The 15,218-nt window shown below is 44.4% G+C and overlaps 1 protein-coding gene across 5 annotated transcripts; it reads left to right on the top strand.

Annotated features, from left to right (window-relative positions):
• The first annotated feature begins 68 nt into the window (after positions 1-68).
• fzd6 (frizzled class receptor 6) lies at positions 69-12,510 on the top strand. Of its 5 annotated transcripts, none has more exons than XM_077245636.1 (7): positions 69-212; positions 1,162-1,365; positions 3,379-3,575; positions 8,078-9,092; positions 9,239-9,387; positions 10,278-10,598; positions 11,349-12,510. In XM_077245636.1, the coding sequence occupies exons 2-7, from the start codon at positions 1,183-1,185 to the stop codon at positions 11,410-11,412; spliced, it is 1,929 nt and encodes a 642-aa protein (XP_077101751.1). In that variant the 5' UTR covers positions 69-212; positions 1,162-1,182; the 3' UTR covers positions 11,413-12,510. The 5 variants fall into 5 exon arrangements, with proteins under 5 accessions (XP_077101751.1, XP_077101749.1, XP_077101754.1 ...); XM_077245634.1 differs by having other exon boundaries at positions 95-212; positions 1,147-1,365; XM_077245639.1 differs by lacking the exons at positions 69-212; positions 1,162-1,365 and adding an exon at positions 1,458-1,503.
• The last annotated feature ends 2,708 nt before the right edge of the window (positions 12,511-15,218 follow it).

Raw genomic sequence — 15,218 nt, 5'->3', positions numbered from 1 at the left:
TTGTAAATTACCGTTAATTTGAATGAATGATTGGACGTTTATATTTTTGGACTGTGAGCGGAATTTGCAGATGGCCCTTCAACATGAGCATGCGCACACATGAGTTTAGTTTTTCTCGGAAGTCACAAACTCCTGCAAATCTATTGTTTCTCTTCTGGATAAGTTAAAGACTTTCATCGGTGGAGAATGACGTAGATGATTTTGTACCTGAAGTAAGACATAATCAAAAATGTATAGATATCATTTTTGAAACTTTGTACGATATTTGATGTGCTCGGTTTTTTTACTGAAGTTGTGTGTTTGAACAGAAACGCGTTTAGACCAGACAACCATTATTAAAACAGGAAGAGAAGTCAAAAACACGTATGATTGTTGAATGTAAACTCTCTAGGATGATTATGTAGATAAGAAAGACCAATAGGTAATTCAGTATGTGAATCAATGTTGGCCAAAGTCTGCATCATGACTAATTTTAAATATTTTTTGATAATTATGCTTACACAGACGATATCCTCTCTGAAATCTATTGATTTTTAAATAAGATCGTCGAGATAATTAATCACTAATGATAACAATACTTCTCAATAGAGTAAGACAACAGAACAAATCATGACGTTTCATATATGATTATTATAAACATACATGAGCACATGAAACATCATCTCCATATTCTGCTCCTTCATTATGGCGAATATATTATATATGACCCTGACATAAGTTTCACTTGTTTTAAGATCCTTCAGTTGTATGATTTTCATGTACAACACACACTATAATAAGGCTAAAGCTGAGTGTCTTGAATGTTCCTCTGATGATGATTATGGTTATTAGTGCAGAAGGAGGCAAGTTTAAGTTAGCCAGAGATTTTCTTACTGTAAGGGTCCAAACCCACTCAGCTCTTGTGTTAGGTTGTTCGTTTCTATTAATTATCAGGTACAATATTAATAAAATTATCCTAAAAATGCATGATTATAGCTAGATCAAAGACTTTGTTCCGGACAGTCCAAGTATAGACGCTTGCATTTTTAATATGCGTTTATTAATCCAGCCACAGTGAAAACACACACACACACACACACACTTATACTGGTTATGTAATTGAAATGTTTCGCAGCAGATTGGCTCGACGTGACTGTGCTGATGTAGATGTGTGTGTTGCAGATTTCCCTGAAGTCCTCCTGAATGATGCGGGTCCCGCTGTGGTTGTGTGTGTGTGTCCTGACGCTGGACTCGAGTGCGAGCCACACACTCTTCACCTGTGAGCCGGTGCGAGTGCAGTGGTGTGTCCACATGCCCTACAACACCACCTTCTTCCCCAACATGCTGGAGCACTACGACCAGGACATTGCTGCACTGAAGATGAAGGTGTGTGTGTGTGTGTGTGTGTGTGTGCTGGAGGACTACGACCAGGACATCGCTGTGCTAAAGATGAAGGTGTGTGTGTGTGTGTGTGTGTGTGTGCTGGAGCACTACGACCAGGACATCGCTGCGCTGAAGATGAAAGTGTGTGTGTGTGTGTGTGTGTGTGTGTGTGTGTGTATGTGCTGGAGCACCACGACCAGGACATCGCTGCGCTGAAGATGAAGGTGTGTGTGTGTGTGTGTGTGTGTGTGTGTGTGTGTGTGTGTGTGTGTGTGTGTGTGTGTGTGTGTGTGTGTGTGTGTGTGTGTGCTGGAGCACTACGACCAGGAAATCGCTGCGCTGAAGATCAAGGTGTGTGTGTGTGTGTGTGTCCTGGTCGTAGTGCTCCAGGACATCGCTGCGCTGAAGATGAAGGTGTGTGTGTGTGTGTGTGTGTGCTGGAGCACTACGACCAGGAAATCACTGCGCTGAAGATCAAGGTGTGTGTGTGTGTGTGTCCTGGTCGTAGTGCTCCAGGACATCGCTGCGCTGAAGATGAAGGTGTAGGTGTGTAGGTGTGTAGGTGTGTGTGTGTGTGTGTGTGTGTGTGTGTGTGTGTGTGTGTGTGTGTGTGTGTGTGTGTGTGTGTGTGTGTGTGTGTGTGTGTGTGCTGGAGCACTACGACCAGGACATCGCTGCGTTGGAGATGGTGAAGGTCTTCTGCAGGCGTGCGACTCTGGCATCATTTAGTCGTGTTGATCTAATCCTGTATGATTGTGTACTGGGGAACACTAAATGTTTTTTGTTCATTATATGAAAAACTGTGTGGTCCATTTCAGTTTTCACTGACTTTTCTTGTATGGACAAAATCATGAATAAAAAATAACTTCTTTCATGTTTCAGAAAAGAGAGAGTCATACGGGTTTGGAGCGACGTGGTAGAGTAAATGATGACAGAATTATTTTTTTTGGCGCTGTATCCCTTGATATTGGATAACTGACATTTCAGACATAATATCACCAGTTACTTTGTCTGTTTTTGTTCTGCTAACGTAAATATATCCAAACCAAAGCACAACTAAAACCAGCAGCACACCATTTGTTTAATGTTGAACAATATTATTGATCTCCTGCATTGACACCATTATATGAGAACTGAACTGAGATGGACGATGACATCACGGTTTTCTCCAGAGCGCCTATAAATGATATATAAATGAGCTAAATTAATAACTTTTTTCAACAAAAATGAACCATCACTGAACTTACTTAAGCTGGACTGTGACACTACTTTCTTCCAGACACAAACTTTGTTGCATTATTACTAGAAAGGTGACTTGACAGCAGAGGTGCCTCTTTCTTCTCAGAGAGAAATTAGGATATCTACTGCTGTAGAAGACAGAACTTCTTTTCTTTGTTTGTGGACATGATATGAACACGTCATATTTGTGATACAGAAGTGCAGGAGAGTTTATTTCTGCATCAGTAACTCCAGAGCGCCTATAAATGTCATATAAATGAGCTAAATTAATAACTTTTTTCAACAAAAATGAACCATCACTGAACTTACTTAAGCTGGACTGTGACACTGTGGACTGGACTGTGACTGTGAGTTTATTTCTGCATCAGTTTCTCCAGAGCGCCTATAAATGTCATATAAATGAGCTAAATTAATAACTTTTTTCAACAAAAATGAACCATCACTGAACTTACTTAAGCTGGACTGTGACACTACTTTCTTCCAGACACAAACTTTGTTGCATTATTACTAGAAAGGTGACTTGACAGCAGAGGTGCCTCTTTCTTCTCAGAGAGAAATTAGGATATCTACTGCTGTAGAAGACAGAACTTCTTTTCTTTGTTTGTGGACATGATATGAACACGTCATATTTGTGATACAGAAGTGCAGGAGAGTTTATTTCTGCATCAGTAACCCAGAGGACACACTCACACTAACTCTTCCACAGACTGCAGTGAGTTTATTCTCACCGACTGTTAATGCATATCTTTCTTTCTCTTGTTGTTGTTCTCTCTGTAGCTCTTCATGCCGCTGGCCAGCCTGCGCTGTTCTCCAGACGTGCATCTGTTCCTGTGCCAGGCCTTTGTTCCAGAGTGCCGGGATCACACGCGTGTGCTGAGCCCGTGCCGAGAGTGGTGTGAGCGAGTGCAGTCTGACTGTAGCAGAGACATGCTAACCTTCGGTATCAGCTGGCCATCAGAGCTGCGCTGCGACCGGTGAGAACGACCAGCAGTGACTGTTACACACACAGGACTGATACGCGCACAGGACTGATACGCGCACAGGACTGATACGCGCACAGGACTGTTACGCACACCGGACTGTTACGCACACAGACAGGACTGTTACACATGCAGACACAGAACGACACAGGACTGTTACACACACACAGGACTGTTACACACACACAGGACTGTTACACACACAGGACTGTTACGCACACAGGACTGTTACACACACAGGACTGTTACGCATACAGGACCGTTACGCACGCAGGACTGTTACACATGCAGACACAGAACGATACAGGACTGTTACGCCTGCAGACACAGGACTGTTACATACACACACACAGGACTGTTACGCACACAGGACTGTTACGCACACAGGACTGTTACGCACACAGGACTGTTACGCACACAGGACTGTTACGCATACAGGACCGTTACGCACTCAGGACTGTTACACATGCAGACACAGAACGATACAGGACTGTTACGCCTGCAGGCACAGGACTGTTACATACACACACACAGGACTGTTACACACACCGGACTGTTACACATGCAGACACAGAACGACACAGGACTGTTACACACACAGGACTGTTACACACACAGGACTGTTACGCACTCAGGACTGTTACGCACACAGGACTGTTACGCACACAGGACTGTTACGCACACAGGACTGTTACACACACAGGACTGTTACTCACTCAGGACTGTTACGCACACCGGACTGTTACGCACACAGACAGGACTGTTACACACACAGGACTGTTACACACACAGGACTGTTACGCACTCAGGACTGTTACGCACACAGGACTGTTACGCACACAGGACTGTTACGCACACAGGACTGTTACGCAAACAGGACTGTTACGCACTCAGGACTGTTACGCACACCGGACTGTTACGCACACAGACAGGACTGTTACACACACAGGACTGTTACGCACACAGGACTGTTACGCACACAGGACTGTTACGCACACAGGACTGTTACGCACACAGGACTGTTACGCACTCAGGACTGTTACACACACAGGACTGTTACGCACACAGGACTGTTACGCACACAGGACTGTTACGCACTCAGGACTGTTACGCACACAGGACTGTTACGCACTCGGGACTGTTACGCACACGGGACTGTTACGCACACGGGACTGTTACACACACAGGACTGTTACGCACTCGGGACTGTTACGCACACGGGACTGTTACGCACACAGGACTGTTACGCACTCGGGACTGTTACGCACACAGGACTGTTACACACACACAGGACTGTTACACACACAGGACTGTTACGCACTCAGGACTGTTACGCACACAGGACTGTTACGCACACAGGACTGTTACGCACACAGGACTGTTACGCACTCGGGACTGTTACGCACACGGGACTGTTACGCACACGGGACTGTTACGCACACGGGACTGTTACGCACACGGGACTGTTACGCACACGGGACTGTTACGCACACGGGACTGTTACGCACACCTGTTACGCACACGGGACTGTTATGCACGCGGGACTTTTACGCACACGGGACTGTTACGCACTCGGGACTGTTACGCACTCGGGACTGTTACGCACTCGGGACTGTTACGCACTCAGGACTGTTACGCACGCAGGACTGTTACGCACACGGGACTGTTACGCACACGGGACTGTTACGCACGCGGGACTGTTACGCACGCGGGACTGTTACGCACACAGGACTGTTACGCACTCGGGACTGTTACGCACACGGGACTGTTACGCACTCAGGACTGTTACGCACACAGGACTGTTACGCACTCGGGACTGTTACGCACTCAGGACTGTTACGCACTCAGGACTGTTACGCACGCAGGACTGTTACGCACGCAGGACTGTTACGCACACGGGACTGTTACGCACACGGGACTGTTACGCACACAGGACTGTTACGCACACAGGACTGTTACGCACACAGGACTGTTACGCACTCAGGACTGTTACGCACGCAGGACTGTTACGCACGCAGGACTGTTACGCACGCAGGACTGTTACGCACGCAGGACTGTTACGCACACGGGACTGTTACGCACACGGGACTGTTACGCACGCGGGACTGTTACGCACACAGGACTGTTACGCACTCGGGACTGTTACGCACACGGGACTGTTACGCACTCAGGACTGTTACGCACTCAGGACTGTTACGCACTCAGGACAGTTACGCACACAGGACTGTTACGCACACAGGACTGTTACACACACAGGACTGTGTAAGGGGTGTACAGTTAAAGACCCAAAACCAGATATGAAGAATGAAGACCCAGAGTCAGAATTATAAAAAATTAAAGAAAATATTTACTGAAGATAGTTTGCAGTTTCATCAGCAGAAGTCAGCTTCAATACTCGCACAGGAGTTCGTAGGCCGCCCCGCTTACAGTTACAAAGATCACAGCAGTTATAACATTTCCAAGGTCTAAGCTACGTCATTGCTTACAGGTTGAATGATTCTCATTGGCTAAGAAACATTAAGAGCCTAAACAATTTAACACATGTGAGGCGATAGGGGTGCCTATCGCCATTAGTCAAGATAGTTGTCGTCCACTCATTAGATTTAGGTCTGTGGTGGCCTCGCAGGTTAGAGAAGGGCGCCGGGGTGTCTGGTCCGAACGTCCAGAACCTACATAGAATGTCATACGCACACACACACACACATAACAGACACTAGCAAATAACAGCTCCCATCAAGGCTGAAGAGAGTCTGAGCTCCTTATTATCAGTTAAGTATACCAAAACATAATGCTAAAACATTCACTCATTTGGGAGAAAAACATATCACTGGCATTTACTCCGAAGGAAGGAAATATACTGGAAAGAATACATTTTAATACAACAATTAAAGTTCGATATAGTAACGCTCAATATAGCTTGACCATATGTCCAGCGAAGAATCATATGTGTCCAAGCTGCCTTTAGGACCCTCTACTGATACCAGAGAAAGAGACAAACGGCCTTGTGGGTTACGTGGCCTTCGTGTCCTGCGTGTACTGCGTGCAATCTCAAAGTAAGATTGGAATGCACCTAAAAGAAACTGGTTACTTACATCACATGCATTTAAGACAATATAATTTCACAAGCACAAAGAATATAAAAATTATTATGTGATAATGAATATATTTGATTATTGATTTTTATAAAGGAAGTATATACATTCAAAAGGATATGATTATAGATGTATTTGAAGAGGCAAGGGATTTTGACCAACCCTTCAACTGTTACGCACACAGGACTGTTAAGCACACGGGACTGTTACGCACACAGGACTGTTACGCACACAGGACTAGACTGTTACGCACACAGGACCAGACTGTTACGCACGCAGACACAGGACTGTTATGCACTCAGGACTGTTACGCACACAGGACTGTTACGCACACAGGACTGTTACGCACCCAGACACAGGACTGTTACGCATGCAGACACAGGACTGTTACGTACGCAGACACAAGACTGTAACGCACGCAGGACTGTTACGCACACAGGACTGGACTGTTACGCACACAGGACCGGACTATTACGCACACAGGACCGGACTGTTACGCACGCAGACACAGGACTGTTACGCACGCAGACACAGGACTGTTACGCACGCAGACACAGGACTGTTACGCACGCAGACACAGGACTGTTACGCACGCAGACACAGGGCTGTTACGCACGCAGACACAGGGCTGTTACGCACGCAGACACAGGGCTGTTACGCACGCAGACACAGGGCTGTTACGCACGCAGACACAGGGCTGTTACGCACGCAGACACAGGGCTGTTACGCACGCAGACACAGGGCTGTTACGCACGCAGACACAGGGCTGTTACGCACGCAGACACAGGGCTGTTATGCACACTGGACTGTTGCGCACACGCACACAGGACTGTTACGCACGCACACACAGGACTGTTATGCACACTGGACTGTTGCGCACACGCACACAGGACTGTTACGCACGCGCACACAGGACTGTTACGCACGCAGACACAGGACTGTTACGCACGCAGACACAGGACTGTTACGCACGCAGACACAGGACTGTTACGCACGCAGACACAGGACTGTTACGCACGCAGACACAGGACTGTTACGCACGCAGACACAGGACTGTTACGCACGCAGACACAGGACTGTTACGCACGCAGACACAGGACTGTTACGCACGCAGACACAGGACTGTTACGCACTGTTACGCACAATAACAAACTATCATTTAGATGGAAGTGAATCAATCAAAACTAACTTTAGCTGGAAAAAACATTTTTCAAGAGCCACTATAAAACCAAACCAATCTCTGTTACCTTAAATTATATCTTTATCTCTGTAAAGCTGCTTTGAAACAATCTACATTGTTAAAAGCGCTATATAAATGAGGATGACTTGACTTGACGTGTGTATTCAACCGGCCTCAGGCCTAGGTATGTTTTCAGATCTGTAAACTGTTGTTGTTTTTTCCAGATTGGAATCGTGCCGCTTGTCTCCGGACGATTCTGCCGTCTCAGCCGTAGATGAGGTGACAACATCCAGAAGCTCTCCTTCGTCCGGTCGGGATCTGGGGTTCTGGTGTCCGCTGCATCTGAAGACTCGGCACGGCCAGGCCAGCTCTTTCCTCGGGGCTCAAGACTGCGCTCCGCCCTGCGACAACATGTTCCTGAAACCACACGAGGTTCGCCTCGCTAAGACCTTCATCGGCGTGTGTTCCGCCGTGTGCTTGTGTGCAACTCTCTTCACATCTCTCACCTTCCTCATCGATGTCCAGCGGTTCCGCTACCCTGAGCGGCCCATCATCTTCTACTCCGTCTGCTACACTTGTGTCTCTCTGGTGTATTTCATTGGTTTTCTGCTGGATACGGAGGCGGCGTGCGTGGAGCCGAGTATGCCGGGCCGCGCAGCTACGGTGGTGCTAGGAGCCCAGAGCCGCGGCTGCTCGCTGCTCTTCATGCTGCTCTACTTTTCGTCCACCGCAGGGATGGTGTGGTGGGTCATCCTCACCATAACATGGTTTCTGGCCGCAGGGCCCAAGTGGAGCTGCGAGGCAATCGAGAAGAAGGCAGTGTGGTTCCACGCGGTGGCCTGGGGTCTCCCCGGAGCGCTAACGGTCTCGCTGCTAGCACTGGGGAAGGTGGAGGGAGACGGCCTCAGCGGTGTCTGCTTCGTCGGCCTGTACGACCTGGCAGCGCTGCGCTGGTTCGTCGTGGCGCCACTAGCCCTCGGGGTTCTGGTTGGCCTGTCGCTGCTGCTCGCCGGCATCGTGTCTCTGAACCACGTGCGTCAGGTGATCCAGCATGACGAGCGCAACCAGGAGAAGTTGAAGAAGTTCATGATCCGCATCGGTGTGTTCAGCGGCCTGTACCTGCTGCCGCTGCTGGCGCTGCTCGGCTGCTACCTGTACGAACAAGCCCAGCGCGAGTCCTGGGAGAACAGCTGGATCCGCCGGCACTGCCAGGAGTTCAGCATCCCCTGCTCCCGCCGTGTGAGACTCCTTTACCTTTACCCTGACCCTGACCCTGACTCTGACCCTTACCCTTACCCTGACCCTTACCTAGATGCAACCCTGACCCTCTGGCACAGTACCAGCGCTTGTAGTCTCTCACTGACCTGCTGTTTGGTTTGTTGTAGAGTGTGGATGTGGAGCGGCCCGAGCTCTCCCTGTTCCTCATCAAATATCTGATGACGCTGGTGGTGGGAATATCAGCCGTGTTCTGGGTCAGCAGTAAGAAGACCTGCTGGGAGTGGGCTTCATTCTTCAAGAGAACGCGCAAGAAAGAGTGAGGACGCTCTCTCTAACCCTAATGCCGAGTTCACACCGCGCGATAGCTCGTCAGATAACTCTTGTTTTCATACTGCAGGAGTATCTGTGGCAGCGTTCAGTCTCACTGTATGGCTTAACAATAGGAAGAATCGCAGACAACTTTGTCTGGTCTGCAAACTATGTTTGACAACTAAACACATGTGAGAAGTGATAAGAAAATAACGCAGGATCACACGTGAGATTGAAATTGTTATTAAAAAGAATAGCTTTCAAGTAGCTTGTGATCCAAATTGTCTGTGGGCTGATTTGCAGTGAAAGGGAGAAAAACATAAAACGATTATGCAGGAGGAAATGTTTGGGGACACACGGGGAGCAGGACTGTGTTACCCCAAGAGAGTTGGGGGTAAATGCATCATTAAGCAATGTGCTGCCGGTCAAGCAAATGTTTGCGCTTTGTTTCTGTTTGATATAATTGTAAAGCTTATGTGTAATTCTGATACTGTGGTCTATAACTCCTCCCTGAACTTCCCGCTGCCCTCTATCTTGCTCTCTCATTGGCGGTCTGTCATCGCCGATGAGGTTTCAGTCACACAGCAGGTCCAGATATTTAGCAGGTCAAATATCTCACAGGCGTCTGCGTCTAGTGATTCTCTCAGATTGCATCTTTGATATTTCACACTGTGTGATTTCACTCACATGAACGAGCACCGATTTGCCTCTGATTTCAGGCATTTGTTGCGATTTTGTAATATCTGTCGGCGAGTGAAAATCGTGCAGTGTGAACTCGACATAACTCAACGCAACTGTTTGTGGCTTTCCAAATCTGTCATGTTATCCACTTCCAGCATCACCTGAACTGACCAGTGTGTGTAAAACTGAACGTGTGTGTGTGTGTGTGTTCTTCAGCCCCATCAGCGAGAGCCGGCGTGTCCTGCAGGAGTCCTGCGAGTTCTTCCTCAAGCACAACAGCCGTGTTCAACAGCACAAGTCCAAACACTACAAGTCCACCTCACACAAGCTCAAGGTTGTGTCCAAGTCCACGGGCACCAGCACAGGCATGCACACGCCGGTCACCGGTAACCATGACAACACACCTGTCACCGGTAACCATGACAACACACCCTCCACGGCGATCCACAACCACAGTGTATGTGATGCTCCTGGTTCCTCCGAACGCATCGGGTCGACGGAGAGACGCCGTAAAGCCGACGCTGAAAGCGCACACAGGTTCATGTTTTATATTATGTGGATTATTTGAATTTACTTTGTTTAGATGATTCAACCTTTCCACTGGGAACATCAGAACTAACAATTTATTCAATCTAATGATTGAACTGAAGTATTAAAATGAAAGCAGATGCATCTGTTCAGTGTTTTGTTTGTTACCATCATCTGCATTCAAATCAAGGCTATATTACTTGAGTTCAGTGTTAGACTAGTGTATTCATGGCCATTTCTGTATTTAACTCTGACAGCAGTCATGGCTTGATGTACATGTGGAAAACTCTATACACAGACCCTCCTACTTTCATCCACCTTATTTCAAAAGTCAGAGCGTAAGAGATCATGGGTTCCCGTCTCTTTCTGCCTGTAATGCTGCTGGATAATGCAAACTTGGATTTTTTACTATATTACTTAAATGTATTGTAGTAACCATAAACATGCTGGTTTGTTGCTCAAATAAATTTACCGTTTACTGCACTTTATTCTTCTTGTTATTCCCTGTAGTGGCTAATAAATCAGAAGTCTCACATTCACAGAAAATGGTCACAAAATAAGGTGGATATGGAGGGATTTTTATAAATGCTTTGACAAAAATACAAGCTTCACATTTCAGAATTTCGTTTGCCCCCTAAAGCTTTCCAGACAGATAGATGAACTTGTTGAATCTGCAATATTCCTTTAATTCGTCAGATCTCAACAAATGTTTAGTTTTTCCTACTGCTTTTTAACACCTACCTTTATTTCGTTTTTAAGGTTGACACCCAAAGATGAAGTGGAGGCTGGCCAGAGCTCCGCCCACTGCAGCAACAGCCAATGAGAACTCAGGGTGAGACTTCTGGCTCCGACCCCACAGTCTCTGTGCTTTTCATTATTGATGTCCACAGCACCGGGATCTGTTTTAGAGGTTATAATGTTCACGCAGCTGATGCTTCACACAGGATATGTCTGGACTGACAGTTTTTTGAGTTTATCAGTTGTGTTGTTGATATTTGCAGCTGCGGGAACAGGATTGCACATTCATTCATTCACTTCTCTAAGTCATTTATCACTGGAAAAGTCTTAACACTGACACTTCTGACCTGAACCTTTAAACAAATGCAACATATAAGATTCACTCTTAAAGCAGAATTTCTACAGAATTTGCACTAGTGCTCTGACTGTACGCCAAAAACAAAATACAGCAATAGTGTTTACTTGTATTAACTTTTTCTGCCTTAAAGTAAAACTTAGTCTTCAAATTATAATTCTGAAGATTAAGGTATTAAACATTTCAGTTGCATTTCAGCTTTTCTTTTTACGTAGATTTGCTAAAATGTAAATTTTTTTTTTTTTTATATGCATGATATATAGAACTTAGTCAGTGTTTTTGTCAGGAATGAAATTGAGGCTGTGAGAGGCTCAAGGACAGTGTGTTCAATGGATCGAACTGCTGTTTAACAACATGCTGACAAAGACATCTTTCAAAGACCAAAATCTGTAGACAAAAACTCCATAAAACATTGAAATTTATGTGATCTAGTACCTTTTATACACTACTTTTTTATTGTAAAGACTTTAGTAGTTTTCATCTGTCCAATTCAATATGAATAAGGTTTATTGATGTTCATTATTATGCCAGTTGTTTGGGGGTTTATGCACCTTGTATAGTTACAAAAAATACTTTTAAGGACTCATATCGTACACGATCCCTATGTACAGTAAATAAAACATGCACAACAACATCGGGTGGGAGAGAGAATAGGTCACTTGATAGATTTGAATTATCATCATTGTATTAATAATCAATCGCAATTGTGTGATGAATCCTGCAGAAGAATTACTGCCATCTCTGTCTGTCATGTATTTTACTATAATATGTTCATAGCACAAACTTTATCTTATCAAAATAAAGTCCGTAGAAAAGCATCAATGCAAAGCTTTTTAACCCGTGATCTTTATTGCTCACGTCCTGACCTTTGTTTATGACTGTAACCTTTCCTGTAAGTTTAACGTTATCAGAAGTGTAGACTGTTTTGAGGACACAATGTACACTACTGTTGAATATCATTGTTCTTAGGAATAATCACCCAAAAATACAAATTCTTCCTCATGTTGTTCTAAACCTGAATGACCTAGGACTGACCTCAGGTTCACTGCCCCATCAGTCCAAACCCCAGAAACCCATTTGTTCGGAAGCTCTAGGAAGGGAGTCAATCCCGTCCGCACCCCACAGAACCTCGAGTTTAACTACACAAACTCACTGCTCCACCACAGACCCAGGCCATCAGCAAGCATATCTCTATGTCCACTGCCTGAGTCTTCACAGAAGACAACATGGGTAGGCCTTAAAGACACTTGCTGGTTGACTTTTTCTGAGGTGTTGATTATTTTTCAACAACTGCACTTGAATACATTACAGATCTATATCCCTTTACTGAATTATTTCAAAGAGAAAAATTATCAGAGCAAAATTACACACAATGCTTAATATCATTCTCTCTTTCCCAAAACTGCATAGCAGTGGCTCAAGCCTCAGCCTAACCCCGGATAATAAAGTAGTTCTACACATGAATGTTTGAAGAACTAAACGCTGGAAAATCTTTATACTCTAGACTAGAAAAATGGCTTGTTAACAGAACTTATTTTGGTAAGTTACCTAAATAATTAAAGCATTTTAAGTTAGCTGTCAGATAAAAATTAAACAAATTATTAAGGGGGCGATGAAAGTTTTGTGAAAAGGATAAAAAAAAAAAAAATGCTGGTGGTGGCCGATAGCTTACAAAAAAAACACTGACGGAGAAAGAGTTAATGTGCCTGAACCTGCTAAACAAACTAGTAAATGAGTGATCGGGGGACCTCAAACCACTTGAGATGGACTGATCCAGGAGTTTTTCTTTAACAACACACTACTGTGCATTTTGTTTTAGTTAATTTTTTTTCTGATTTGTTTGTAGTCAGTGGTCATATTATTTTAGAAATGAAATCATTATGAAAGATTTGATGTGATATGAGGAATGTTAAATCAATTCATTGGTTTATTCTAATTTCTTTTTGAGGCTGTTGAACTTTGATTTGCATTGAAATTAAATTATGTAGTGTCTTTTTAATTGTAGTTTTGAATATTATGATAAAATGCTTTAAAAAATTTAGTTAAAATGACTCTATCAACAAAATACATTGACTTAAAAATGTTCATTACTGGTAACAATATTACATTTAAGTTCTCAAATGCTTTATCTAAAGTGACATAAAAGGCAAGGTGTGTTGTCAACATTTCATGTATTCCCCGGGGAATTAAATGTATGACTGGCTTTGCTATCATTGTGTTATATAATATATAATCATATAATGAAATATTATGCACAACATGAGGCTGACTCCAGCTCCTTTTTCGCCAGCTCCTTATTCGTCGAACTATTCGTTCCACCTTAAAAATGTTGGATGGTTGTTAACCCCTCCCCCTCGGTACTTTTGGACATATTCCCTATCTATTTATCTATCTAGCTGCTAGCTATCTATGCTAACGTTATGCTATCTGGCTGTCTGCCTATCTCTTTCTATACTGCCCACACAAGCACCTGCCAAACACAACGACAGACACGCGACGGCTACGTTTGCAACAACATTTTCACCGGAGGAAGAGATATACGCTTAGAAACGCCCATATAGCTAGCACAATGCCTTCTATTTCTAGATGAAAAAGTTTACCAGTAGTACGACACTGACAAAGGTTACCGGTACTTATCTGAACTAACGTCATGATCACTACCACTAGATATAAAGAAAACGTTGATTTTTCACTCGGTGCTATTCAATGACAGTAAAAAAAAATGTGTCGTTTTTGTGCACTGCTGCTCGTAGACTAGCTCCAGCGCTCATTGCTGTGTTGCTAAATGATAGCAACTCACCAGGACACTTCAACTCTCCAATCATTTTCCTCCGACCATGCATTTAATTGGCTTTGACAGCCATCAGTTCTTGGCAATTCCTCATTTGCCCTCTCACGTCTGGCAGGTTCGAGATTATACGGCTGCGGGCCATCATACATGTGGGCTCTTGCCACCGCTTCCTCATCCCAGTCAGCTGACATAGTTCTAATACTAGGCTGAGGCTACCTTTCCTCCACTTCTCCCCACCATGACGTCATCGAATTGTGTAAAAATGTTAATACCAAAAACGTAAAAAACTGGTCTTTATGACCATTTTTGAGACATAGGGACATCTCAAAAAGGAGGCTGTACAGGGCACGATATTTCAACAATAACACATCAGAAAATGTTGTAATGCAAGATTTTGTTTATGAACGAATGAATGAAATTACCTATACCTCTCCGTGCTTATTTCTTTGAGAACTTGTGAAATACTAAAGTAATGACTAATCCAGTATGCTCTGTCGGCACATAAAGTTGCAATGGTGGGGCATTTTCTGGGTACCATATTTCAACAATAACACATCAGAAAATGTTGAAATGCAAGAGTTTAAGAATGAATTTATCTAAACCTGTACATTCCCGTGTTTTTGATTATGTTCGCAACTGAAATTTAATGTTATGTAATTTCTGTTCTTTATTAGAAGTTATCCATTACTCCAGTCTAACACACACACACATATATATATATAAATAAATAAATACAAATATATGT

Source organism: Siphateles boraxobius, unplaced genomic scaffold (genome assembly GCF_051911475.1).
Source record: "Siphateles boraxobius isolate OS27281-9 unplaced genomic scaffold, OSU_SipBor_1 274, whole genome shotgun sequence".
Classification (NCBI taxonomy): domain Eukaryota; kingdom Metazoa; phylum Chordata; class Actinopteri; order Cypriniformes; family Leuciscidae; genus Siphateles; species Siphateles boraxobius.
The sequence above is the reverse complement of the archived record's forward strand: the minus strand, read 5'-3'. Positions and strand labels throughout refer to the sequence as shown.

Coding starts and splice junctions, on each gene's coding strand:
- fzd6 (XM_077245636.1), top strand. CDS start 1,183: ATGATGCGGGTCCCGCTGTGGTTGTGTGTGTGTGTCCTGACGCTGGAC. Junction 1,366..3,378: donor TTGCTGCACTGAAGATGAAG/GTGTGTGTGTGT, acceptor TTCTCTCTGTAG/CTCTTCATGCCGCTGGCCAG. Junction 9,388..10,277: donor AAGAGAACGCGCAAGAAAGA/GTGAGGACGCTC, acceptor TGTGTTCTTCAG/CCCCATCAGCGAGAGCCGGC.